Raw genomic sequence first — 27560 nt, forward strand, 5'->3', positions numbered from 1 at the left:
TCACTTCGTTTAACAGATAAGGAAACTGCCACACCGAGTGGAGTTAAATAACGTGCCCAAGGTCTTGCAGTCAGTGAGCCCCTTTCTTAACTGCTACTTTGTACAATCATTTCTGGAAAGATGAAGTCAGCCACGGCCTAGAGCACTGGCAGGAGGCCTGGTCTGCAATAAAAAGCTTGGTCTGTGACCATAGCTATTACACAGCTCCTCTGTACATACTTCACCCCCATTGCCTCATCAATCTGTGCTCCCGGGAATGATTCATTTACCAATAGCTCAAGCCAAATAGAATTTGGAAGGTGAACTATCTCAAAGTCAAATGGAACAGACTTCTGGCTTACTAGCCTCACCTCTGGACACCTCATCTCCACCCCAACTCTCCAGCCTTCCACCTTGATCCAGGGCTAGCCTCACAGGCCTTAGAAGAGCCCCACTCTTGGTTTAATGCTCTGCTGCCATAATTTTGAAATTATTAATAATGTTGCACAAGCCACCCTACTTTTTAATGCTGCACTGGACCCCACAAATTATGTATCTAGTCCTGTCTGTCCCTCGAGATGTATTGTGCCATCAACCTTCACAGTTAAGGCTTCACTAACATCCCTTGCCCCAAATCCATCATCATAAACAATAATGCAAACCCTTCGGGAGCTGTTTTGCCATTCAAGAGGCCTCAGCTTGTGAAATACACCCGTCCCTGAATATTAAGTTTTGTAAAACAAAACCCATTGCATTTCTGCAAGGAAATCTTGCCAAGGGAAGAAGAACCCTCCGGTGAAAATCTTCATTAAAAAAAATGGCTTTTCAGAGTGACTGATCTCACCCTAATCAACATATTTGTGCTTTTGAATAAGAAAGTTTTATAGATGGCATTAAAATGTCTTAAAGCAAGACAGTAATTTACATTTTGAGATGGCATGGAGACAATCACTCTTGATCACCTCACAGTGAGGCAAGGGTGGGAGTCTCAGCAGTTATGTAATACTCATTTCTCTTCTCTGGGCCTTTGAGTCCCTCCTTACACATCAAGGGCATTGGGCTAGAATTCCTAGGGGTTCCCAGCATTCCTGGCTCTCTGACCCTGGGGTGACTTTGACTAGTCCCATTAAGATAGAGCCTGACTCTTGCCCCTCAGCTACGTGCTTCCTTCTGTCTTCCTTCCTTCTGCATTTTCCATTTGAGACAAAGGGGAAAGTCCTGCAGTGTGCCAAGAGATTGCGGGAAAGCCAACAACCCCACTGTGGAATGCTGAAAGGCCCCCTTCTGTAAACCTCCTTTCCTAATTAGGAACTGCAATCCTGCAAAAATAGGGCTTAATCTCTGTGTGATGTTCACAGTCGGGGACAGCCTCCTGGTCTCTGGCCTCTGGCAGTCCTCTTTCCTGGCAGCCCCTCCATCTGAGATCCCCCTGAGCCTTGGCTGCCTCCTCAACTGCCCCAGCTTCCCCAGAACTCCCCCTGATAAAGAGAATGTGTCTCTAAAATAAAACTTGCACAATATGCAGAGCATGATGACGAAGAGAGCATTGGAATTTTAGTAATCCTGTTTCTTGGTGGTGGGATTTTGCAGAATTTTCAAACCTTCTTTCTTGGACTTTTTTTTTTTAAGTGCTAGAATTTGCATAGGATCATATGTGGTTGGAGAAGGAAATGGCAATCCACTCCAGTACTCTTGCCTGGAAAATCCCATGGATGGAGGAGTGTGGTAGGCTACAGTCCATGGGGTCGCGAAGAGTCGGACATGACTGAGTGACTTCACTTCACTTCACTTCATATGTGGTTGGGTTGTTCAATCCAACCAACAAACATAATAACTTTATCATTAGAAGCTCACCTCTTTTCCTGGTCTTATTTAATTTTTAACTGAAGGAGATCAGAGTACACCACCCCAAAAGGTGGACTTTGGTACAAACATTGCATTGAGCTGAAGGCAATTAACTCTTTGTCCCACCTCTTTCTACCTAAAAGTAGGACACAAATGTCTCTTTGTTAAGGTGACATGAATTTCCATTTGGTCTGTTTGTCCATTTCTTCTCTTATCAGGAGGAGGAGAAAGACCCTCATCTGCATATCAGATCTTGCTAAACAGTCTCTATACATTTCCTCCTCACCTTGTCACAATTTAGCCCCTCCGGAAGCTCCAAACCCTTTTTCCTTTGTCCAGTCATTTCTATACAATTTATCACTCTTTGTTAAAGTAGTATATAAGCTCCAAATTTTAAATGCATCTTGAGTCACATTTCTTTATAAACACCATTATGAACATTTATTATATGTACATAATTAAATCTGTTTTCTTTTTGTTAATCTGCCTTTTGTCAGTTTGATTTCCAAGCCCCCAAGAACTGAATCTAAAAGGGTAAAGGAAAGTTTTTTCCTTCCCGACATAACCAATGAATTTGTTTGGTTTTCACAAAACTGTAATCAATGTGGGCAAGTTCTTGGATCCTCTATGTCTTCACTTGACATTGTCTTTCAAAAGTGTATACAGTCTTCATGTTCATTTTTAATGGCTAAATATTAGTCTTTGTGCTAATGAGTCAGCAAAGGATATGACTTCAGGGTGTTCTGATTTTTTAATTCTTAATCTCTTACTGCAGCCAAACTTCACCAGATGCAGAGACCCATTCTGCTCTCAGGACAGAACGTCAGGCAAAAATGCCTCTTAAACTACACTTTATCTATAATTTTTTTAAACAGCAGATGACCCTATTGTATGAACAGTCAGCAAAGGGGACCACATATCTGCCAGCAGAACTATTGAGTGCTTAGGAAGGGGTTAGTCTTTTCTCCCATTTTAGCCTTGGGATACTCATTCCTTGGTGCGCTGGGAAGATTTGAGAGAGCTGGGGGCACCCAGAGGAAGAGCTGGGCATTGTTTTGTGCAGTAGCCCACGAAACAGCAACCCAGGGTTTAGTCATGTTAACCACAGCCCCGGTCCCTGGGGAGCAAAACCTGCAGGTGTTTTCTGGACCTGGTGTGGCTATGGGGTGCCTGGAGGTCACAGGAGCTGGAGTCAGAGAGCATGTCTGGACTCAGGGACTAAGAGGGCAGAGGTAGCCCTGGGTGGAGCTCCTGGATCCCTGTGAAGAGCCCTGCATCCAAATCTGAGTCTGGGTAGGTACCCGATGCTTGGGCAGTGGGACTTCTCCCCATTCACAAGGATGTTGTCCCCAGAAGTCACACTCCAGATGGGATGGACCTGGCTCTCTGGACTATAGTGTGTGTGTGTGTGCTTAATTGCTCAGTCGTGTCCAACTCTTTTCGACCCCATGGACTGTAGCCCACCAGGCTCCTATGTCCATGGGATTTTCCCAGGCAAGAACAGAGGAGTGGGTTGCCATTTCCTTCTCCCGGAGATCTTCCCAACCCAGGGATCAAACTGGTGTCTCCTGTGTCTCCTGCATTGGCAGGTGGATTCTTTGCTGAGCCTTGGACCATGCTGCATGCTTGCAAATTAGCTGGGAATGGGAAGTCTGCTGCTGAGCACAGCAGGAAGATGCTAGGGAGGAGAAAGCAGATTGGAGGTGTGAGGGAGGGAAGGAGGAGAAGGAATTCTGGAGTAGGGATGAGAACAGGACACAGAGATGGGTCTCCACAGGCAGCAGAGGAACACCAAGTCCTCAGGAAACTGGGGAAAGGAGACAGGAGAGGAAAGGAGGCTTTGAATGTCTTTAAGGTTGAAGTATGGCCAAGAGAGCCCAGCCCTCTCTCCTCCTGCCAGAAACCACACGGGGACTGCTAACAGCAGAAGTCTCAGCAGATTCATGAAATCTCTTCTCTCCCTTCAGAATCAGGGGTGAGAGGGTGGGGGCCCCACAACCCCGCCAGCTGCATCTCTGCCCTGCCTGGGGACCCTGGGCTGGCCGTGGGGCTGGGTCTCCTGTGCTGTAACAGGATCTGCCCTGATCTCTCCAAAGGTGTGAGGAGGAATTCCTTCAGCAAAGTCAGAACAACCTACCGGGCGTGGCTGCTCACTTAGGAGGTGCTAGCCAAATATGTGCTGAGTGATACATCTCTTCTCACCCAGCCCCCAACTTTCCATCTCTCACTGGCCCCAGGAAGGAGATGGTGGGGTCCTCTGGAACTAACAAGGAAGGTAACCCTGATAAGGACTGCCAGACAGACAAACAAGCTCCATACAGAGGGATGGAGGTACAAGAGGGCCGCCTGAGAACCTTGCCTGGGCGGGGCGAGGTGGGGGGGTTCCAGCAGCAGCTGCAGAATGCCACGTAGCAGGGCTGAGAGGAAGTCACCTGGCTGGCTGCTCCACCTTCTGTTCTCACACCACATCCCCACGAAGAGCCCTAGTTCAGGAGGGAGACTCCCAGACCTCAATCCCCACTGTGGAAGCCAGTGGAAAAGTCCCAGGGGGAAGAGAAGCCGGCTGGGGCAGGAGGCAGGAGCCAGGATATGGGGAGGTTGTGTAGGGCTGGCCTGTGTCATCTCCCCTACTGCCTGCTTGCCTCCCTTCGACACGCACCTCTCCACCCTCCTTTCACCCCATCCAGATCCCTTTAGGCTGGTGCCCTGTTCATCACAATTATTTTCTCCCCATTTCAAAAAAATCCTTCCCCATTTCTAAGTCTCAGCTTTAAAAGTAATCTAGCAAACCATGTCACGTGATATCCAAATTATTTCTTCAAAGAATTTTCATTTTAAAATAAAGTGCTCTTGTGACCCAGTAATTCTAGATCTAGATCCAACAGAAACGCATGAAGGCATTTACTAAAGCACACGCACCAGGATACTCACGATACCCTGAACTGGAATCTAGTCAAGAGCCCATCAGCATAGAATGGATGAGGAAACTGGAGGAGGTTCAGAGAGCGGCACACTACACAGCCTTGGGAAGGACCAGTTAAAGCCTCACAGCAGGATACGAATGGGGCTCGCAAACAAGGTGGGGCAGAAGAAGCCAGATACGCCTTTCTGTGTGATTCCATTTATGCAGAGTTCAAGAACAGGCGATCATGGTGTACGATGTTAGAATGGGGATCAGGCTACCCCTGATAGGGTGACTGGAGCCAGGCTACTGGGAGGGCTGCAAGTGGGCAGTTGCTGGGTCTGGGTATAGCTGTGTTCACTCAGCACATTCACTGAGCATCTAGTCACTGCTCTGGCCCTGACCTGCATGAAGACCAGTCTTCCTAGTTTGCCCAGGATGGTCCTCACTTCAGCACTGAAAGCCCTGTGTCCTGGGAGACCTGGCAGTGATGATAAACTGGGACAGCCGGCCACCCTCTAGGACTATGGAAGTGGGTGGCCCTGTGGGCTTCCGTGGGCCCCGTGAACCGAATATCAAATGATGATCAACTCCCTGCCCCGCCCCACTCCCAGGTTTGTCCTGAGGACCAAACTGATGATCCGGATCCTATACCAGTGGGAAAACTGATGGAGACAGCAAGATGAGTCTCCTCGATGGCTGCAGGGGGACCCAGGGACTGAGCCAGGCCACACGTAGCTGACAAAAGGCTTTCTCAAGAGTCAGGTGTCTCTCCCAGGGAAAGACCCAGTGAGAGCACCATCCAGCCTGGTGCAGCCCTGGCTGCCTGGCTCTCTCTATTTACCAAGGGGCCAGAACCAGAGTCTGGTGTAGTTTTCTTTGCTCCTCAGCTCTCTTTCTTCTGGAGAGGCACTCCTGGCCACAGTTTCTCCTCTGCTGCCCTAGGGGGAGGCTGTGCTGTGGGGGTGACCCCGAGCAAAGAAGAACATGACTCTCTGGGGTCCAGAACCCGTGACACAGGTTCAATGGAGTGAAGCCGTCCTAACACGCCACCGGGAGAGTCAGACTCCTGAGCACATGTAAACGCCTCACTGCACCAAAAAATCACTCCACTTCTGCTAAAGCATTGGTAACTGTGGTTCCTAAACCTGGCTGTGCAACAGAATCACCTAAAGCCATTTCTTACAATGGGGTCCAAAGACCCGGGGGATCTAAGAAAGTACCTGTAGAGGTCTCCTTCAGGTTTTCTATGAGAATGTTTAATTTGTCCTTTTGCTTTAATGACAGCAGTTTTTTTTTTTTTTTTTTTCAAAATGACTACATGCACAGCTGCAGTTTCAGGGAAACCAGCCCATAACTGTGCATTGCCACAAAGCTCAGGTTTCCATTGAGGTTAATGCCTGCTTGCAGCCTGGGACTTCAGAGACTGAATCAGCCAGATTCCAGCAAGAGGGTGTGCTCTACGGTCTGTTGCTCAAAGTGTAGAGCTCAGACCAGAACCATCAGATACCTGTAGCCTGTCAGAAATGTGGGTTCTCGGGTCCCCGGAACTTCTGAATCGGAACCTGTGATCTAAGGAGAGGCCCAGGGGATTCACGCAGATTACGGTCTGTGCAGACCTGGTCTGAATCCCTGGCCTCCTTGTTTTTCTGCAGCATTTGTAAATGAATGACTCCCTATTTTCCACCTAATTTCCCACTTCTAATTACTATACAGTAGCTTTCCATTGTCTGTTGGCCCCACTAAAGGCTCTGTCATCAAATCAGTCCATATACTGAACTCAGAGATGAGGCTGGCAGTGGTGTCCTGCTGCCATGAGGATGGGGTGCAGTCCCCTGAGGATGACACCCACAGGAGATGTGTACCTAGGCTCCCTCTCTGCTTCTCTACAGACCCACAAACACATGCGAAGGTAAATTACACAGCACCAGCCAAATCCCATGGATGGAGGAGCCTGGTAGGCTGCAGTCCATGGGGTCGCTAGGAGTCGGGACACGACTGAGTGACTTCACTTTCACTTTTCACTTTCATGCATTGGAGAAGGAAAAGGCAACCCACTCCAGTGTTCTTGCCTGGAGAATCCCAGGGACGGGAGAGCCTGCTGCGCTGCCATCTCTGGGGTCGAACAGAATCGGACATGACTGAAGCGACATAGCAGCAGCAGCAGCAGCAGCAGCCATATTCCTGCCCTCCTGACCAAAGGCCCCAGGCTGGCCAGCCTTAGGGATGAGGATGGACCCAGAATGGGAACCGTGTGCATGGAGCTAGACCCTCCCACAGAAGTGTGACACAGGCTGTGGACGTCACCAGGAGCACAGGAGCGAGGCAGGGCGGTGAGGAGGGGCTTGGGAGCCTGTGGCCCTCTTGACTCTGGGTGGGCTGCCCGTCAGGCCCTGCCCTGGTTCCTCCAACATCAGGGCAGCCTGGGGCCCTCCCTCGTGCGGCCCAGGACTCACAGGATGTAGCAGATGACCCCGATGCTCCACATGTCCGTGGCATAGCCAATGGGCTCATAGTTGATCACTTCGGGTGCGACGAACTCCGGGGTGCCAAAGAGGACCTTCAGAGACCCCGCATTCTCTGCAACCAGGATGGAGAGCGATCAATCACTGGAACATCCCTAAGCCAACCCGAGGTGAGTTAATGCCAGGAGGGACACAAGTCAGGCCGGCCTTCAGCAGCTCTCCCCTTGTAAAATGGCACAGAGACAATGGTCTCCTCACAGAAAAAGTGCACAGACACACCAGTAAAACGGACAAACTGCACGCGCAGCTCAGATGTCTAGGGTGAGGTTGGGGAAGTGGGGAGAGACTGTGACAGCCCTGCCCCGGATGGAATGGCCTTCTGTGCGTCTGTCTCTCCCACGAGCTTCCCGATGCAGGGGTTGTGACTTGTGCTTGACAATAACCTCCACTGTGCACTCTGTCGTGAGTGCTCCGCTGCCTGCTTTATGAGGACTTTCCTATTTAATACTCTTGCCTAAGAAGGAGCATGACCCCCATTTCCTAAGGAGGAAAGGGAGGCCCAGGGACTGATTCGCCCACCCAGTTAATGGTGGTCAGGACCTAACCCAGTAGTCTGACTCCTGAACCTCGCGCCCCTTCTCTCCTCCCAGGAGCTGCCGGGAGGTTAGTCAGGAAAAGCCATAACCCCTAGGTGGTGCCTCTGAGCCCTAAAGGACCATCACCCACCAAAATGATTCCAGGGCTGGGTACTAAGTCCCCGTCTGCCTTCCCCTGTCATGCCCTGCCTCCTGCAAGTGCAGGAACAGCAGAGATGCTTCAGAGGACCCTGGCCTAGACCCAGGGCCTGATTCCACTGCAGCTCGTGGTGGGACTTGCTGGGCAAAGTTACATGGACCTCAGCTTCCTGGTCTATTACTGAGGCTCACAAATCTGCCCTGCCTACCTCACAGGGTTGCTGTGAGAATCAAATGAAGGAAAGGATGTGAAAGTGCTCTGGAGACTGGACAGCAGGATGCACCGTCACCAGAATGTTCTGCTGATGAAGGCGCCAGAATGAAAATAATCATCATAATATAAACCAATAGCTGACCCTATAAGTACTCGGGCATCCCTGATAGCTCAGTTGGTAAAGAATCCTCCTGCAATGCAAGAGATCCCCATTTGATTCCTGGGTGGGGAAGATCCACTGGAGAAGGGATAGGCTACCCACTCCAGTATTCTTGGGCTTCCCTTGTGGCTCAGCTGGTAAAGAATCTGCCTGCAATGCAGGAGACCTGGGTTTGATCCCTGGGTTGGGAAGATCTGCTGGAGAAGGGAAAGGCTCCTACCCACTCCAGTATTCTTGCCTGGAGAATTGTATAGTCTGTACAATTGTACGGACTGTATAGTCCACAGGGTCACAAAAAGTCCGACACGACTTTCACTATACAGTGCTTACTATGCCCGAGGCACTGCTCTTATCATTCTAATGTATTAGCTCATTTGATTCCCTTAACAATTCTATGAGGTGGGTACCATTATTACCCCATTTTACAGATAATCTGAGATGTAAGTTCCCACAGCTAGCAAGTGGGAGGGGCAGTCTCCACGGTCTCTGATCTCAGCTCCAATCTGGGGCATCCCCCTTAGCACCCACGAAATGGAGCACAAACAGCCACTGCCATGATGCGTTGGTGACAACAGGGGAGGCAGCTCAGCCTTACCCAACCTCCTGGCCAGACCGAAGTCGATGAGCTTGATCCTGGTGCCTGTCTTGTTGACACACATGATGTTCTCGGGCTTGAGGTCCAGGTGGACGATGCCCTGCTTGTGGATGTACTCCACCCCCTCTGAGATCTGCTTCATGTACTTGATGCACTCCCGCTCCGTCAGCTCAAAGTCCTCATCAATGATGCGCTCGAACAGCTCACCCCCGGACACGCTGTGGGGACAGAGCGGGCACTCAGACCATAGGAGCGGGGAAACTGGCCTAGGGCAGGCTAGGGGAGAGGTCAAGGGCAGGAATGCCCAGGGGTTGGGGGTGCTGGGCATGTTCTGCAGCTTTCTGAGTTCTAGGCCACTGCCTCATTATGTGGGTCTCAGTCTTCCATTGTGTTAGAAGGACACAGGCCTCCTGGTTTCCTGCTTGGGGGACCCTGCCTGTGCTTGCTAAGCCTTGGGGGGATTCAGGGAAACATCTATGCTGGACAATTTCAGAGATGGTCATGAGCTGAGAGATCCACAACGCTCTCCTGAGCAGAAAGGGTAACTGCCAGGTAGCCTGTTTCCCCCAGATAACTGTAGATGTGAGGGACCATCCTGTTCTCCAGCCATGTCTTTCAGCCGTAAAGAACTGAAGCTTAAAATACTCACTGTCTCTATAAGCAGTGGCTTCACAAAGCCAGAAACAGAAAAATATCTCCAATAATAAGGAGCTTCAGCACATTTTCTAAAATTAATTGGCTGTAACTCATATTAATACTTGCAGTTGTGACCAATTTGCTTCCTCTGGCTAGGCCTATAGCATCAGTTTACTCCTCCATCCATAACTAACTTGTCTCATTGGCTCCCTGGCTCAGGCTGGAGTGTAGTACATCCTTCCTGCCTAGATAGACTTTGGATCCTGGCCATGGTGCTTCTGGGGCCTGCAGCGGGCACCTTTTGCTAAGGATTGGCCCGGAGGCTACAGCCAGCCAACATGTTTCCCTTCAGTGCAAATGCATGGGGCCTCTCTCCCAGCCCTCCAACCCACCTTCCTTGCTCAGAAAGTTTAAAGCTCTCCTTGGTAACTTATGTAGCATCCAGACACTAGTACGCTCTTTTCCACAATGGCCTATAGATCCATCAGCTGAACAAGGCTGAGTGGGCTTCTTTCTAGGCCTGTCCTCTTCCAAGGGCCTTCCCTCTTCTAAGGGAAGTCACCATAAAGAAGAGCAAGAGCCGAGCTTGAACCCTGACTTTGTGTGATAGTTGGCACGTTACTTAACCCTTTTGAGCCCCAGTTTCCTCACCTGTCCCTACACCATAATAGTTAGGAGTGAAGGGAACTTCGGTAAAACATGCCTGACATACAGTGGGTGCTCAGAACATGTTAATTATCATTTGACAACCTTAAAGGGGTCAAATGGATCTTGTTTACTGGCCCTTGAGGGAGAGACAGACAAAGATGCACAATGGGGCCCATGGGACCACTGAAGCCTTTGCAGGCTTCCATCACCACAGGACAGACTTTCACTTCTGAACTGGTAAAGGTCGGTTTGTTCCAGTGGCCACTGGGGGGCGCTAGAACCAACACTTTAGAACCAACTGAAAAGGAGGTCCCTGCGCAGCCAGGAGGTGGCGCCTCTGTCCTCAAGCCCTTCATTTCTATTGCTCTCCACCCAGGCTCTAAATCAAACTCTAATTTCCCTTCATAAGTTCCTAGGTTTCGGGCTGTTCTTAACATCTCTGAGCCCGTTTCTATCTGCAAGGTGTTGGTAAAAATAGTGCCACCTCACAGGGTTTCTGTGAAGACTGAGTGAATTAATTCAGGTAAAGTGTTTAGAAAAGTGTCTGGCATATAGTAAGTGCTCAGTAATATTAATTATTATTTTAAAACAACCAGTTGCAGAGGAGGCTATAGTTGAAATACAGACTCCCAAGCTTCTCTCCTGTAGATTCTGATTTAGAAAATCTTGTCAGGGTCTGTGATCCGTATTTTCAGTGAGTACCCCAGGTCATTCTTACCATCAGATAAGTTTGAGAAATACTGGTGTACTCAATTACCACCCCTGGGAGGCCAGCTGAAATTCACGTCCCCTGATAAACCACTCTCGATTTCATCATATGATCATTCCTTCTGTGGGTTCCCATAGTCTCATCTCTGAACTTTTTGCATCAAGTCTGCTTTGTTTTAATGTTGTTTGTGAAAATGTCTGGAAAAAGTCTGGTTCATCTCTAGACCCCTGTTTATACCTGGCAATATCTGGCACAGACAAGGTATCCCAAAATGTTTGGTTTTAAATATTCTGAAAAAGCAAGCAACCTTTTTTTTTTTGTATTTTTTGTAGCGTCCTTGGGAATGTCTGTGGCAATGAGTGGTAGAAATCTGAGCCATGGAGATGGTTACTGCTGCACTTCTAGAGGTAGTCTATTCAACAAAGGTGCATACAGATTCACACCAATTCAAATCTATTTAATGTATTTTGAAAACTGTTCCTGTGGTTCATTTTCAAGGATGGTAGGGCTTACACAAATAGGATTATTGCTTCTGTATAGGTTTATCTTCCAAATGCTCAAGACTGTGGATGGAAAGAAGCTACCATCCACAGAAATGGGATAAAGCCACAGGCCAAGATTGGGCCAAGGAAATGTATACTTAATAGATAAATAGTGAGAGCGAGAGTGAATGAACTAATGAATACCCACCTTATCCCAAGGGACTGTATTTATCCCCCAACTGTAGATAATGGCCAGCCCTCGTTGGCAGCCAGAAGGATGCTACTCTATGGGGCTCCACACCCTGCCCCTGCCCTTGTGTCATGGCAGCCAGCTGCTTCTCCTTTGATCAGTTTTGCCAATGGTAGCGCAAAGGTGAGACAGGCAATGGATGACTCAGCCTAAGCTGCATCTGCTTGGGTGCTCAGGGTCCTACCACCACTTGGAATGTCCCACAAGGACCATCCCTGACCCCCTGAAGAGGAGTCTGAAGGAACCCTTGTAACAGAGAAACACTGCTACAATGGTGGGGGCTTGTCCTGTAATCAAAGGTTAGAAAGGCCGAAGATACTTTAACTCTGCTTTCTCAGTGTATATGAGGCAACTGATCTGAAAGCTGGGACCTTGGAATACAGTTTCATTTTTCTGTATCACCAGGGATTGTCCTTCTCTTAATCTGTTTATCCATCAAACAAGGAGAAGAACAAATTGTACTGCTGAAAGCCAACCTTTTTCCTGTCAATGCCAGGTCTATTTAAGTTGGAAGGGAAGGACAGACGGAGTACCAATCTACTCCTTCAACTTTAGTCGAGCTCCTATCAAGGGGCAAGCTCCTTACTGCAAGTGCAGGAGAATCATCTGGTGTCTGTGCATGGAAGACTCACTCCTGTCCATGGGGGAGGCGTGGGGCAGAGGGATGAAAGCCAGACCAGATGAAGCCTTCTTACGTTTTCTCCCAACATTTTCCATCCAGCTTGCCAAGTCCCAATTCCAAGCTAAGTATGGTATTCTGCCCACTGGTGCTGCTGCCCGGCCTCACCCAGGCTGGGCTGCCTCCTACCCCCTCCTGCACCTTCTCATGAACTTGCTCAAGGTTTGATTTCTAAAGATGAGACATTTCTTCACATGTCCCCACATGCCCACACTTCCTGGACCAAGCAACCTGCTGTACAATAAATGTGAACAGCAGCAGCCCACAGGGCTGCTGTGGGGGCATGACGACTGAGGCCATGCACTCGGGCTGAATCTTCCCTAGAAGTGTGGAGCGAAGTTTGAATTGGGGGTTGAAAACTGATTCCAACCGACGAATGAGGATTTTCTTTGAATCTGTGTGAAAGTTACACAGAACTGCAGAATTTAAAAAGGGAGTCTCATCAAATACTGCTCTTCAGTGGAAGGATTTCATAATTACAGAATCATGGCTCAACAGTCATAGAAGCTGCCCCCGGGCTTCCTGAAAAGTAGGATTTCCACACATTCGGTTGTGTGTTAAAATGCTCACAAAATAATTTTAAGTGGAGAAAATACTGGGATATAGAAAAAGTCAATGCATCATACTCCTAAGAATAACTCTCAGTTATAAAGCCTCTGCCTGACACATGTTATTCTATCTAAGCCCCACTTTATTCATGGGGTGGTTTACAGCCTCCTTTTACAGATAATAAAACTAACAACTGGCACACTTGGGTAACTTTTTCAAGGTCATGCAACAAGAGGCGGAGCAGGGATTGGAGTGAGGTTGCTCAGACTCAAGTCTGTCTCTTCACCGTGACTACCCTCCCCGAGGAGCACAGACCGAAAGGAAACACACCAAAAGGCTCAAGAAGTGCAGGGAGTCACCCCTCAAACTGGGGCTGCCTCGCTGGCCTCGGCTTTCCTAGGAAAGGACACTGAGATGTTAACAGGGTCCTCTCCAAAGGACTGAGATCCCTGAGTCTCGGCATGAGCAATTCAAGGATGTTGGAGGCAATTTCAGAACATTGCCAAAGCTTTCAAATGCACATCTCCTTTGTTCCAGCACTCCCACACTTCGTGGGATTTATCCTACGGATGTAAAGCAGGCATGAGGGTAAAGATGTATGTACAAGGTTACAAACACTGCCTTTTTGTAAAGCAGAAGCCTGGAAAACATCCAAGCCCCTATCAAAAGAAGACAAATAAACTGTGGTCTATGTACATGATGAGATCTCAGGGAGAAGGCAGAATGAGGAACCACTGGCTGCTGGTATGGGCCTCTCCAAGGCACACTGTTGAATGCAAAGAAACCAAGTATAGAATATTGAGTGCAGTTTCTCTTTGGGTAAGGGGTGAGAAATATGAAAATATATGTGAATTATATCTATAAGTGGGCTTCCCTTGTAGCTCAGTTGGTAAAGAATCCATCTACAATGCAGGAGACCCGGGTTCGATTCCTGGGTTGGGAAGATCCCCTGGAGAAGGAAATGGCAACCCACTCCAGTATTCTTGCCTGGACAATCTCATGGACTGTAGTCTGCCAGGCTCCCCTGTCCATGGAATCGCAAGAGTCGGACACGACTTAGTGACTAAACCATCACCACCAAACCAGCACCACCATATCTATAAATAATAAATGATTGCATTTCAATAAAGAAACTTTGGAAGGACACAGAACTAACAAAATTCATTACCAGGGTGATGAGGGGTAGATGGGGGACAGGTGTGGGAATGAGACTTTCATTGTATATTTTCTTATATTTTTTGATATGATTGTATCATATACTTCTAAAATTCAGATTATAAAGAGGAGAGGAAATGCTTAAAAAATACACACTGTGGAGGAGGCCTGGCTTACCGACTCTAGTATGCGCATTTGTGTGTGTGTTTGTGTGTATGTGTCTGTCATGTGTATGTGTGTGTGTGTTTGTGCACACGCAGACCAGCAGCTCAGAGGGAAGAAAGAGAAGCTTGGGACTTGAAGAAACAACAGAATCCAGGGAAGCCTTGGCTGAATGTCATCTGATCATCTCCCTGCCTCTGTACAAGCCAGCTCAGAAAGCACTGCTCTTGGGTGAGTGAGAGGTGAAGAGAGAGCAAACCAGCGTGGGCCAGGGGCACGCGGGACAGAGCAGAGGGCAGGGGCAAGGCGGGGCCCCCTTCTCCCTCACAGGCTCTATCCCCCACTTTTGCTCTAAAGCCACCTTAGGTCAGAATGCCCCGAATGAAACCAAGGAGGCACAGGGAGGTGAGGGGCAAAGGGGTCCTCAAGGACCCAACACTGTGTTCTGGAGCCGAGCAGAGGGCAGGGGAGGGCAGTGGGCCGGGAGCAGCACCGTGCACAGTGGGCTGTTCTGAGTGGTCAGCACCTGGCCAGACGGGCTGCAGAGTGTCGTGCACGTCCCAGTGCTGCCTGGAGTGCTCTCCATCTTGGGGGGCGGGGGTAGGGTGGGGGGGCAGTAGGGGAGGAACAGGAGGGCCTCCCGGACCCACTGCACCAGGGCCACCCCTCGCCGGGCCACTCACATCTCCAGGACCATGACGATGTTGGCCTTCTCTTCGAAGGCGTCCACACACTGGACCAGCTTGGGGTGGTGCAGGCAGTTCATGATGCTGATCTCCTGCCGGATGTTCTCTTTCTCCTTGGCCGAATACGCCTTGAAGAATTTCCCTGCCCAGATTTTTCCAGTTTTCTTTTCTACAAGTCGAAAGACCTGTCCAAATTTCCCACTGTGAATGAAAGAAGAGAGAAATTTAGCCCAGCTGTCCACCAAATGGGGATGGTCAAGCAGCGGCCTGGTGGACACATGTGGCCCCTGCCCCTCTTTTTATAAATAAAGTTTTCCTGGAACACAGCCACGCCCATTTGTGCCCACATTGTCTGTGGCTGCCTTTGGGTTTCAGGAGCAGAACAGGAGCTGCAGTGCCGAATTGGCCCACAAACCCTAAAATATTCATTATCTGGCCCTTTACAGAAAAAGCTGGCCAGTCCCTGCTCTAGATCAATGGAGCACATTGCTAAGGCTGACAAATCTGCTCTCCGTCACTGGTCAATGTCAGCCCGTGTCTGGCCCCACATTCTTACCCAAACTCTGTCTAGTCCTGCTGTTCTATTAGTAAATACTTTCTTTTTTTGGCCGCACCATGGTATGTGGGATCTTAGCTCTCCATCCAGGGATTGAACCCATGCCTCTTGCAGTGGAAGCGCAGACTCTTAACCACTGGACTGCCAGGGAAGTCCTTGCTATTCTTTTAGGACCGTCATTTCCTTGGGCTGAGGCCTCAGTCTTGGCAACAGACTTTTTTTCCTTTCCCCCCAAGGGATCCATGACATCAGGCTGAGGAAGTCCTCCCCAAATACAGAGAATTTCTGGGCAACTGCCTTCCCTCCACACACTTTTCAGCACCAGGGTCGTGGAGACAGCCTAGCAAGGCCCTGCTTCCCTGTGCGGTGATGGGTGGTGACTCTTCTGACCTCACTCCTGCCACAGCACAGGGTCCTTGTTCAGGACTCTTATGAGGTTGATGGCACTCCTTTACTTGCCAGAAACCCTCCAGAAATAAAAGCTGAGCCCCATTGTTTTTTCTTCCACCTTCCATCCTCCTCCAAGGACAGATGGTCAGAGGGAGGCAGGAGGCCCTGGATGCTGCTGCTGCTGGTGGGGACAGCCTGGCTGTGCCCAGGCCTCAGTGCTGGGGTCTGAGTCCATTGGTGTCTCCACAACCCAGGGAAGAGCCTGGGCAAAGACTGTGGACCAAGCTCACAGTGTGAGGGGTGATGATGGGAACTGTGTATCCAGCAGGCATATTCTGCTGCAGCACTAAAGCTAGACTGGTTGAATGGGAGCACAGATCCAAGGGAAGGGATCTTAAAGACAGGCCAAGCCAGCCCAGCTGCCCTGTTATGTCCTGGGGGAGGGATGGGGGTGGGGGCGCAGAGAAGGAAGGACCTGCTCAAGCTTGTGGAGTTGAGCCCCGGGCACAGCAGCTCCTAAGAGAGCCCTGGACTGGTGATGCTTTTGTGGGTACTCGCAGGTCAAGTCTTCCCGGAACCTCAGTCTGGGGAGTTGGCAGAACCCAGGGAAGGACGGGAAGAGGAGGCATGGAATTTAACCTCGGGGCCAGCGCCACCCTCACTCTGGGGTCCAGAAGGGGGCCCACTCCACTTCCCACTCCACTTACGATCCTAGTCTCTCTTCGATGTCGTAGAAGTCGGACACTTTCTGCTCGGTATTGACCGTGACAGTCCGGTAGTCGACCTCAGGCTCCTTCTCATCTGCAGGGTTGGGGCGGGGTGAGTGTGAGCCATCAGATCCCTCCTCACCCCCATCCACCCCTTGAGTCTACCCAAGGACAGGGCCAGCACTCACCATCATCTGACACCTCCACTTCGTCCTTCGGCTCTGGGGGCAGAGAGGATACGGGTGATTAATACTGAAGGCCCCGTGAGCTAAGGAAGCTGGGGGCCCTGTCTGGCTTCAGCCTTCCCAAGCACGAGACTATAAGCCCAGAGCTCTGGGCATCGCCATGGGATCAGAGGCTTCACACTGCAACAGGGCCACGTATTCACTGACAGGCCCTGGCCTCCTCACCCCACCCAGCCCCTCCTCCATCCCCACCTCTCTATCCTCAAGGTCTCCTAGACATGTCCATCTTCACATTTTTCTAGTTTCTAGAACCTACAGACAACCTGGATAGTCCCTTTCTGCTGCTGCTGCTGCTGCTAAGTCACTTCAGTTGTGTCCAACTCTATGCGACCCCAGAGATGGCAGCCCACCAGGCTCCCCTGTCCCTGGGATTCTCCAGGCAAGAACACTGGAGTGGGTTGCCATTTCCTTCTCCAGTGCATGAAGGTGAAAAATGAAAGTGAAGTCGCTCAGTCGTGTCCAACTCTGAGCGACCCCACGGATTGCAGCCTACCAGGCTCCTCTGTCCATGGGATTTTTCCAGGCAAGAGTGCTGGAGTGGGGTGCCAATGCCTTCTCCTCTTATAGTTTCTACTAGTATCAAATCCATTTATCCATTTTTTGAGCTTTTTCTGGAATTCTAGCCATGTACCAGATATCTTGCCAGTGATTGTGGGTATACAAAACAAAATACAGATGGTGTGATCTCTCCATCATGGTGTGATTTCTTGGAGCTTATAATTTAGTTGGAGAGGCAAATATACATATACTTGAAATACCCATTATGAGTGTTATATGGGGAAGCACATGGTATTGCCACACAAACCAAGTAGACAATGGAGGAAAGTGACCCAAGTGGGATAAGTACAAAGTCAGAGCAATTAATCTGGGAAGAAGGAGCCACTGAGCTGTGTCTTAGAGGAAATAATGGAATACAGTGAGAAGGGTGATGTTATGCAGGAAACCAGCAAGGAGGGACGTGAGCAGCCCATGCTGGCCGTTCACACAGCTGTGTCAGGGTGGGAGGAGGGACATGAGTGTCCAGAGGAACACACCCAGTCCCGAGGTCCTGGTTTTCCTTTGCTTTAGCATAATTTGCTGGGCTGGAGGAAGCACAAACTGGAATCAAGATTGCCGGAAGAAATAACAATAACCTCAGATATGCAGATGACACCACCCTTATGGCAGAAAGTGAAGAGCTAAAGAGCCTCTTGATGAAAGTGAAAGAGGAGAGTGAAAAAGTTGGCTTAAAGCTCAACATCCAGAAAACTAAGATCATGACATCCGGTCCCCATGGCAAATAGATGGGGAAACAGTGGCTGACTTTATTTTTCTGGGCTCCAAAACCACTGCAGATGGTGATTGCAGCCATGAAATTAAAAGACACTTGGAATTAAAAACTCCTTGAAAGGAAAGTTATGATGAACCTAGACAGCATATTAAAAAGCAGAGACATTACTTTGCCAACAAAGGTCCATCTAGTCAAGGCTATGGTTTTTCTAGTAGTCATGTATGGATGTGAGAGTTGGACTATAAAGAAAGCTGAGCACCGAAGAATTGATGCTTTTGAAGTGTGGTGTTGGAGAAGACTCTTGAGAGTCCCTTGGACTGCAAGGAGATCCAACCAGTCCATCCTAAAGGAGATCAGTTCATTGCAAGGACTGATGTTGAAGCTGAAAGTCCAATACTTTGGCCACCTGATGCGAAGAGCTGACTCATCTGAAAAGACCCTGATTCTGGGAAAGATTGAGGGCAGGAGGAGAAGGGGACAATAGAGGATGAGATGATTGGATGGCATCACCGACTCGATGGACATGGGTTTGGGTGAACTCCGGGAGTTGGTGATGGACAGGGAGGCCTGGCGTGCTGTGGTTCATGGGGTCGCCAAGAGTCAGACTGAGTGACTGAACTGAACTGAATTTGTTCCTAAAGGGCCATTGCGGCTTCTTGATCATGGCCAAGTACCTTTTGCTTCCTGGGCTACAGTTTCCTCATCTGTAAAAGGAAAGTGCTGTATTTCTGGGTGATTTCTAGGGTCCTGGCTAGCCCTGGGGTCCATGCTTTGTGATGTTCTAGATGCCGTTTGGCCATGATGTGGACTGTGTCCCAGTTGACAGTGGGAGCCAAGGGAGGCTTCCAGAATATGTGGAAGGATCCGGCGAAGCCAGAGAGGGAGGACAAAGATTTCTAGAGTGTGTGTGTGCGCACAAGATGAAGGAAAAGGGTATGATTTGCTGAAAGTCCCAGCAGAGCAAGACTGAGGATAGGAAGTGGACGGCAGGTAGAAGGAAGACCAGAACAGATGGGTGGAGGGGTTTGTTAGATGCTGGCCAGCAGGGAGGGTTTGTATGGGAGTGGGCTCAGCTTCACAAATGGGATGAAGGTGCGGGTCAGGGACAAGGTGCAGCTCAGAACTGTGGACAGTGAGCCCCTCTGTTCAGCTGAGGGCAGAACAAATGACCGAAATCTAAGCAGACAACCCGAGAAAAGCCACACAGTTCCCATACCAGACAAGGACCCCTTACTAGAAAAGAGTCTTGAAAGAGATTATAAGCACATGACCAGGAACAAAAGAGGCTCTGATTTGTATAGAGTTCTGAAAACACTGTGGGTGAAGTTTAGAACACAAGTGGGATTGGAAGCAATATTTATTCCATAAAGGAAAATGCCAGGGAAAAATAAAAATACAACACGATCAGTGGGGACTCTCAGAGTAGTGGTAGGGTTCACAGAAATTCCCGGGATGTGAGTATAACTGATCAAATCAAATCACAGATTTGAGAGTTGAGAGTGAGACTGCCAGAGTCATAGCCGATCAGAACGTGCGTGACAGTGAGGCACCTGGAAGGTGGCGATGGAGTCACACTGTCAGGGAGAATCAGATCATTCACACTTTCAGCCTGACAAGTCCTGGGGTATCTAGTTAGGACCGAAAATGGGAGCCCAGTTCCTCAGCCAATTGCTCTGGCCAACAGAATGCTGTCACTGGGGAAATGTGCTCTGGCTGCAAATAGGTATTATTATTCCGCCCTGGGTAGAACCTGGGGTCCTGTGATCCTGGAACGCTGGCTGTTAAGTCTTGATGGAGCTGGAAGAAGTATGGGTCATTGACAGGAAGAGCTGCCATGTGAAGACAGTCAGAAAGGGTTAGGCCTCTCTAGTTGGGAAAGGGGCCTAAAGCAGACATGAGTAAAGACAAAAATCACAATAGCCAAGGGTAAGGTTAGGGTTATGAACTTTCACCAACTAATGAATACTGTAACTTGGGAGAACAAATTAGTGTTACACCCCATATAGGAGGAAGGCTGTAGGCATATGGAAATCACATCTCAAGAGTTACCATAAGGAGAATAAACAGGTTCAAGAAATGTTCAGCTGAGTTCAACAATGGTATTTCACACAGGACTTTAAGAAAGCAAGAGATTCAACATCCATTCAATCACTAAGTACCCGTGGATGCCAGTTACTGGATGGGGACTTAGAGACAAAATATTAATGACAATAGCTACGTTTAGTGTCAGGGAACTCCATTGTCCTGATGGGGCATAGTCAGGAGGCCCCAACTGAGACAGTGGTTTGACCTGTCTTGACCTTTCGGTGCCCACACCACACATGCTGGTGTGAAATGAGCAGCAGGGTGGGAGAGGACAGAGAGGCAAGCTTTCTTGACCTGGAATCTCCAGGAAAAATGGTCTGTCTTCCCCTAGTGAAGGAGCAGCAGCAGTATTGTGAGCCCTCGAGGGACTTTCCGACAACCTGTCCCCCAGAGGCATCTTCCAGGTTGCCCTGAAAGAGCAGGCAGTTCTAGAACTCGCCTCTCCCCATCTCTCTGACACCAGTTAGAAGTGGAGTTAGCTGCCGTCACCTCAAACACCACACCTACCCTCACCTCCTGCCTTTCTCCCTAGCAGTCAAGACGCGGAGCGCCTTCCTGATCCATGGCTGTAGGGACACAGCTCAGGCTCGGGGAATCCCCGCCTGTCTCTGTCTCACTGCTACATGGCAACTCTTCCTCTGTGTGGGACGTGGACCAAGGCTCCAGGCTGAGACATTTCCCTTCCTCCTTTTCCTTTTTGTCCTGCCTCCACTCTGTTTGCAGGGGGAACGGTCAGGTGAGGAACAGTCCCAGAGGAGTGGGGGAAAGACCTCAGTTCAATTAGTCAAGCTCTCTGAGCATCAAGGGGCAGTAATGAGAGAGGTGGCCATTCGGCATCCATCTTTCCACTGAGGAAGGAGCTAAATTGCAGTTGGAAGAACTTCAATGAAATATTAAAAAATCTACTCAGAGCTGTGAGATGCAAGAGTTAAGTGCAAGAACTATTTGGAATATGTTTCTGAGATATTTCTGCAGTCAGATGAGTCCCATCCCCCTGGAGTGGCGTTTGGGAGAGGAGAGGCATAGCGCTCCTGCCCTCACAGGGCCTGTGCTCAGTGGGCTCCCTGGACACAGTGGTCCCTTTGCACAGCCAGGTGCCACTGTGTGCCCAGTGGACACTAGAGGGCGCCCCCGTCTTCAGGAGGATGGCCATGGTCAGCACCCCACCCCCTGCACTGGGTGAGCTGCTGATCTTCCTTATATCTCTGGGGGCTCTACATCTCTAACTACCCTTGGGGCTCAAGGAAGCCCTTCCTCTGCAAGATGCCTCTATCACAGCTGTTTGCTAACAACTATACAGACCAGAGGGCTTCCCAGGTGGCTCAGTGGTAAAGAATTTGCCTACCAGGAAACAGAGGTTTGATTCCTGGGTCAGGAAGATCCCCTGGAGGAGGAAATAGCAACCCACTCCAGTGTTCTTGCCTGAAAAATCCCATGGACAGAGGAGCCTGGCGGGCTACAGTCCATGGGGTCATGAAGAGTCAGGCACAACTCAGCGACTGAGCATGCATGCAGGCATACAGACTAGAACAAATTCGGATCAGGAGCAAGGATAGTGTGGATTTAGGAGTTAGAGCTGAGTGGAGCTTCCGGGGGAGGGGGTGGGGTGGATGGAGTGGGTGGGAGTGGAGATTCCTGGGGGCGGGATGGGAGAGAGCGGCTGTTTTCGGGGTAGGGGGAAGGGGAGGTGCTAGTTTACCCAGGTTTGGGAAGTCAAGGAGGAGAGCTGTCAGGTTAGGGAGCCTGTCTGAGAGGTGGCCCAGGCATAAGGAGGCCACTGGAGCTGGGTGGGGGCCTCTATGCAGTGCTGTGGCGTCCGCTGTATCCCCAGCACCCTCAGCGCCGGGAGTGCAGGGCAGGTGAAGGACACACTGCACGAACGCAGAGTGAGGGCTGGGACGGAGCTGCGAGGTCAGGATGAAGCCAAAAGCTACAGTTGCTGAAGTGGTGGGAAGAGGGGCCGTGGTAGCTCTGGGGAAGATGAGGATCAACGTGAGTGGGGCTTAGAGTAAGTAGGGCTCCCTGGTACTGCCTTTCTGATGACCAGACCCCACTGGCTCGCAGCAATAACCTACCATAATCACCTACTTACCCCATCCTGCTTCTACCCATGTACATGTATACACACACACACACACACATTTACACTGAGACCCATGGCACTTTTAAAAAGAAAAAAGACAATCGACCCTGGCTATAACTAACAGGCATCTGAACAGTCCACAGAGAGCTTCAGTTGGAAGTCCCACCCCCTTACCCTCCCCCTCCCATCCTCCCATCCTCCCATCCTCCCATCCTCCCATCCTCCCATCCTCCGTCCCTTAGAGGACACGCTGATCAGCCCCTCCCCTTCCTCCCCCTGAGACCATTCATCTGGCTCTGAGGGTGGGAGCTGCCAGCCTGGAAGCCCTGAGTGGACTGGACCCCCTCTGGATTGCAGGAGATTTCAACATTTCAACATTTGTCTGCTCCCAGCCAGGATGGACCCCAGGAGGAGAATCTAAGAACCACAGTGTGTATGTAGGGGTGGGGGTGGGGGGTTCAACTGACTGTGGGGAAGAAGGGAGGGGCCACCTGCCTGGAGCCAAGTGATCTCAGCCCCTTCTCTCCACAGACTATCCTCGCAGTCCTGGAAGCTGCTGTCCAGGCCTCTTAGGAGCCATACTGGCAGCTTCTGTGGCCTCCGGCCCTCTGTGTGGGGCTCATCAGGGATTCTGCAGTCTCTCCTGGTGTATGCTATAAAGGACCTTGGAAGCTTTCCTTTCCCCCCTAATGTGCATCTCACTGCCACGTTATCCCCTTTCTGTCACTTTTCCAAGAGGTGGGGAGTCGTCTTCTTGGACAAAGTAATATTCTAAAAACATGCAGACTGGAGCCTGGCCACCTGCCCTGGCACCCCGACTCCACCCACTTTGCTCCCACTCTGCTCACATCGAAGGGGGGCGTCATAGGGCTGCAGACGGCAGTTGTGTGGCTCTGCTTCTCTCAGCAGGCATTTGTGAGCAGCTAATGGCAGGAGCCCCCGGAAACTGCAGAGGCTGGCAGGGCTGCCCTGGGCCTGGGCCAGGTCTCCCCCAACCCCACCCAGCAGGCTGTAGCTCTCAAGGAGACCTGATCTCCACATATCTCCAGGGTTCACCGGGGCAAAGGCCCCCAAGACAGCGTAAATTTGGTGTGTTTTCCATTGGTATCCTCCAAACTTTCTCTCTGGAGCCCTTGTTTAACTTGAGAGTAAAGTTTAATTTCTATATTAACCCTAAATTTTAAAACTAAAGAGGGTAACCGTGTCATGACAGTTTCCACACTTATGATGCCTCTGGCTCTCAGGGTGGCTTCAGGCTCTTGCTCTGTTGAGCCACTGGTCCATTAGTCTCCTCTCTGCCTCGCATCTTAAAGCTCATTCTCTCCTAGAACCCTTTTGCTTGCTTTCCCTCTCCCTTCCCTTCCTGCCCCCAACTTTTTCTCCATCTTAAATTCACAGCACTTGTTTTCTTCTATTCACAGGAAGCTTCTTGAAGTGACATTCCACACAGGCCTCCTTCTTCCATTCATTCCTTAGCCACAGGCCAACCATTTTCTACCCCATGGAAGCTTCCCAGGTGGCTCATCGGTAAAGAACCCGCCTGCCAATGCAGGAGATGCAGGTTTGATCTCCGGGTCGGAAAGATCCCCCAAAATAGGAAATGGCAACCCACTCCAGTATTCTTGCCTGGAAGTCCTTGGACAGGGGAACCTGATGGGTTGTAGTCCATGGGATTGCAAAAGAGCTGGACACCACTGAGTGACTGAGCACGCACAGAAGAGCTATGGACTTTGCTCTCAAAGATCACTGCACAGCAAAGGGCTAAACCCAGACATCCTCCTGCACCCTCATCTCTTTCCTCTTTGCCACTTGCTGCTTCCTGTGTTTCTGCAACACAGCAACCCCCCTTGGTTCTTTCCCCTCTTCGTCCTTTCTCCCGGTCATGCAGCTTTCTTCATTTCTGCATCAGTGTTGACTTTCCTTACCAACTTCTCTGTGCCCTCACTGATGCTCATGGCTTCAATTACCAATTCAACAGTGAAGACAGCTCGAGCTTAAACCTTTCTCCTGAGCTCTGGACTCAACCATTCAACAGTCTGAAGACACCTCCCTGTGGACAGCCCTCAGACACCTCAAAACCAGAGCCTCCACCTCCTCTGGGACTCCCTGCTATCTAACCTCTAAATCACTAAGAGGCAGCCTAACCTCCTCCATCAGTGTAACCAAAGGAACTCAGGCTCAGGGCCAGACGGCTCTGAGTTCAAGCTTCAGCACACCATTCTCAAGCTTTGTGACCTTGGGCAAGTAGCTTCATTCCTCTAAACCTCAGCACCCCTATCTGTAAAAAGGGGGTAATAATAGTATCTACTTCATTGAGTTAGATGTATGAAATAATGCATGCAAAATGCTTTAATTGGCTATATATTAATAGCAAGTGTTAAATATGTTAGCCACCATAAAACATAATAATCTCTAAATGGCTCCTGAATTTGTGTTTAGTTACAAGCCAAGATGTGGGAGTAATCTTAGAGTCTTCTAACTTTTCCCTGCCCAAGAAGTGATTAGGAATGGTGAATTCTACCTCCTAAGGTTCCCTTACTATCCTCTCCTGGACTACAACAGAGAGGCCCAATCAATATCTTACTGACTTCAATCTCACCCCCCACCCCATCTGCTCAGGTGCTTCTCAAACATTCATGTGTATATGAATCCATGGGGGGCTGAGGGTGGATGATGTTAAAATGAAGGTTCAAAAGGTATTAGGGAAGTGGCGGGGGGTGGGGTGGGGGGGGTGGGGACGGGGCGGGCGTGGAGAATCTGCATCTCTAACAAGTTCCCAGGATCCCAAGACTGCTGGTCCAGACCACACCTTGAGTTGTAAAGGTCTACACTTCCTCAAACTCTAAAAAAAAAAAAAAAAAAAGACCTAACTATATCAAGCCCCTACTTGAAAACCTTTGATAGCTCACAATTTTATCTAGACTATCTTTTTGTGTTGCTTCCTCCTATTCTACCTCACGCAGCATATTCCCCTGGCCACACATGAGAGACTCAAAATGTGGTTTCTACCAATTTGTAACTTTGCTCACGGTGTTTCCTTTGTGAGGAATGCTTCTCTCTGTCTGACCTGTCTCTTGGAATCCTATTCCTTTCTCCAAGACTCAATGTAAGTATTACCTCTAGGAAGACTTTCCCAAGCTTTATGGCAAAACTATTCATGCTTTCTGCTGTATCTCCACAATTTGTTTTTACCGCTATAATATCAAATGGATGTGGCCCATCTCAAGATAGTTAGTCTTAACTATGGTCTTCACTATAGACTTTGTTAGATTTTCACTGTTGGATTTTAAGCTTCTTCTCTTAGTGGTCTTCATTTCCCAGGTACCAGACACTGAGTAGGCCCTCAAATAGGAGTGCAGAAAGGAGGGAGAGGGATGGTAGGGGAAGATGCTGAAACTGTATGTAGGTCTACCTGAATTCCAGCTTTCCAGGACTGTACTCCTGATTATTTATTAACTATGCCAAAGCCTTTGACTATGTGGATCACAATCAACTGTGGAAAATTCTGAAAGAGATGGGAATACCAGACCACCTGACCTGCCTCTTGAGAAATCTGTATGCAGGTCAGGAAGCAACAGTTAGAACTGGACATGGAACAACAGACTGGTTCCAAATAGGAAAAGGAGTACATCAAGGCTGTATATTGTCACCCTGCTTATTTAACTTATATGCAGAGTACATCATGAGAAATGCTAGGCTGGAAGAAACACAAGCTGGAATCAAGATTGCCAGAAGAAATATCAATAACCTCAGATATGCAGATGACACCACCCTTATGGCAGGAAGTGAAGAAGAACTCAAAAGCCTCTTGATGAAAGTGAAAGTGGAGAGTGAAAAAGTTGGCTTAAAGCTCAACATTCAGAAAACGAAGATCATGGCATCTAGTCCCATCACTTCATGGGAAATAGATGGGGAAACAGTGGAAACGGTGTCAAACTTTATTTTTTTTTTTTGCTCCAAAATCACTGCAGATGGTGACTGCAGTCATGAAATTAAAAGACGCCTAGTCCTTAGAAGGAAAGTTATGACCAACCTAGATAGCATATGCAAAAGCAGAGACATTACTTTGCCAACAAAGGTCCGTCTAGTCAAGGCTATGGTTTTTCCTGTAGTCATGTATGGATGTGAGAGTTGGACTGTGAACAAGGCTGAGTGCCAAAGAATTGATGCTTTTGAACTGGGGTGTTGGAGAAGACTCTTGAGAGTCCCTTGGACTGCAAGGAGATCCAATCAGTCCATTCTGAAGGAGATCAGCCCTCGGATTTCTTTGGAAGGAATGATGCTAAAGCTGAAACTCCAGTACTTTGGCCACCTCATGTGAAGAGTTGACTCATTGGAAAAGACTCTGATGCTGGGAGGGATTGGGGGCAGGAGGAGAAGGGGACGACAGAGGATGAGATGGCTGGATGGCATCACTGACTCGACGGACGTGAGTCTGAGTGAACTCTGGGAGTTGGTGATGGACAGGGAGGCCTGGCATGCTGTGATTCATGGGGTCGCAGAGTCAGACAGGACTGAGGACTGAACTGAACTGAACTCCTGATTAACACACCATCGCCCCCTGGTGGCAGTGTATCAAAATTGCTGGTTCAATATTTTTTGAAAGATCACAGGTACCCCTTTTAGAGTATGGTTCAGTATATACATTGGAAAGCAAGATCCCAAAAGACCCTGACAGTCACCAGCAAAGTCTTGTCAGTTCCCCTGTACCACTCTCCATTCAGACTTCTACACACACAAGGTAAGTCATGTACATTTATCTCAAGCCAGTGATGAAAGGAAGGCAGCCTACCTTCTTCAGGTTTCTCTCCCAAGGCTGTGAGTTCAGACTCCTGGCTTGGCTCACTGGTTCCATAGACATTGATAGCACGCACACGGAACTTATATTCTCGGTCAGGCAGCAGGTCCTGGACGTTGAAAGAAGTGCTGCGGCACGTGGCTAGTTCCTTCCACGTCTTGTCCACTGAGTCCCAGATCTCGACACTGTATGACTGTACGGCGCTGCCCCCATCATACGAGGAGCCATACCAGGACAAGGTCAGTGAGGAGCTTCGGATGTCAGAGGCACAAGGTGTACCGGCTGGGGGGTCTGGCTTGTCTGGGGAAACAGAAGCATAGCATCATTCAGCTGTGCAGAATTGCAGGGTGAGAAGGTTTTTGAATTAGCTAGTCATTTACAGATGTGAGAGCTGGACCATACAAAAGGCTAAATGCCGAAGAATTGATGCTTTCGAACTGTGGTGCTGGAGAAGACTCTTGAGAGTCCCTTGGACAACAAGGAGATCAAACTAGTCAATCCTAAAGGAAATCAATCTTGAATATTCATTGAAAGGATTGATGCTGAAGCTGAAGCTCCAATACTCTGGCCACCTGA

The 27560-nt window shown here is 49.4% G+C and overlaps 1 protein-coding gene across 5 annotated transcripts in view; it reads right to left on the reverse strand.

Annotated features, from left to right (window-relative positions):
* Positions 1–27560, reverse strand: part of MYLK (myosin light chain kinase) — a 279384-nt gene that overhangs the window by 15848 nt on the left and 235976 nt on the right. For all 5 annotated transcript variants that reach the window (XM_070788721.1, XM_070788719.1, XM_070788723.1 and 2 more), the window contains 6 exons: positions 26979–27284; positions 16692–16724; positions 16504–16597; positions 14848–15051; positions 8895–9112; positions 7183–7306 (listed from right to left, as the gene is read on the reverse strand). In XM_070788721.1, coding sequence (XP_070644822.1) covers positions 7183–7306; positions 8895–9112; positions 14848–15051; positions 16504–16597; positions 16692–16724; positions 26979–27284 — 979 coding nt within the window. The remainder of the gene's footprint in view (positions 1–7182; positions 7307–8894; positions 9113–14847; positions 15052–16503; positions 16598–16691; positions 16725–26978; positions 27285–27560) is intronic.

Source organism: Bos indicus, chromosome 1 (genome assembly GCF_029378745.1).
Source record: "Bos indicus isolate NIAB-ARS_2022 breed Sahiwal x Tharparkar chromosome 1, NIAB-ARS_B.indTharparkar_mat_pri_1.0, whole genome shotgun sequence".
NCBI classification, from domain to species: Eukaryota; Metazoa; Chordata; class Mammalia; order Artiodactyla; family Bovidae; genus Bos; species Bos indicus.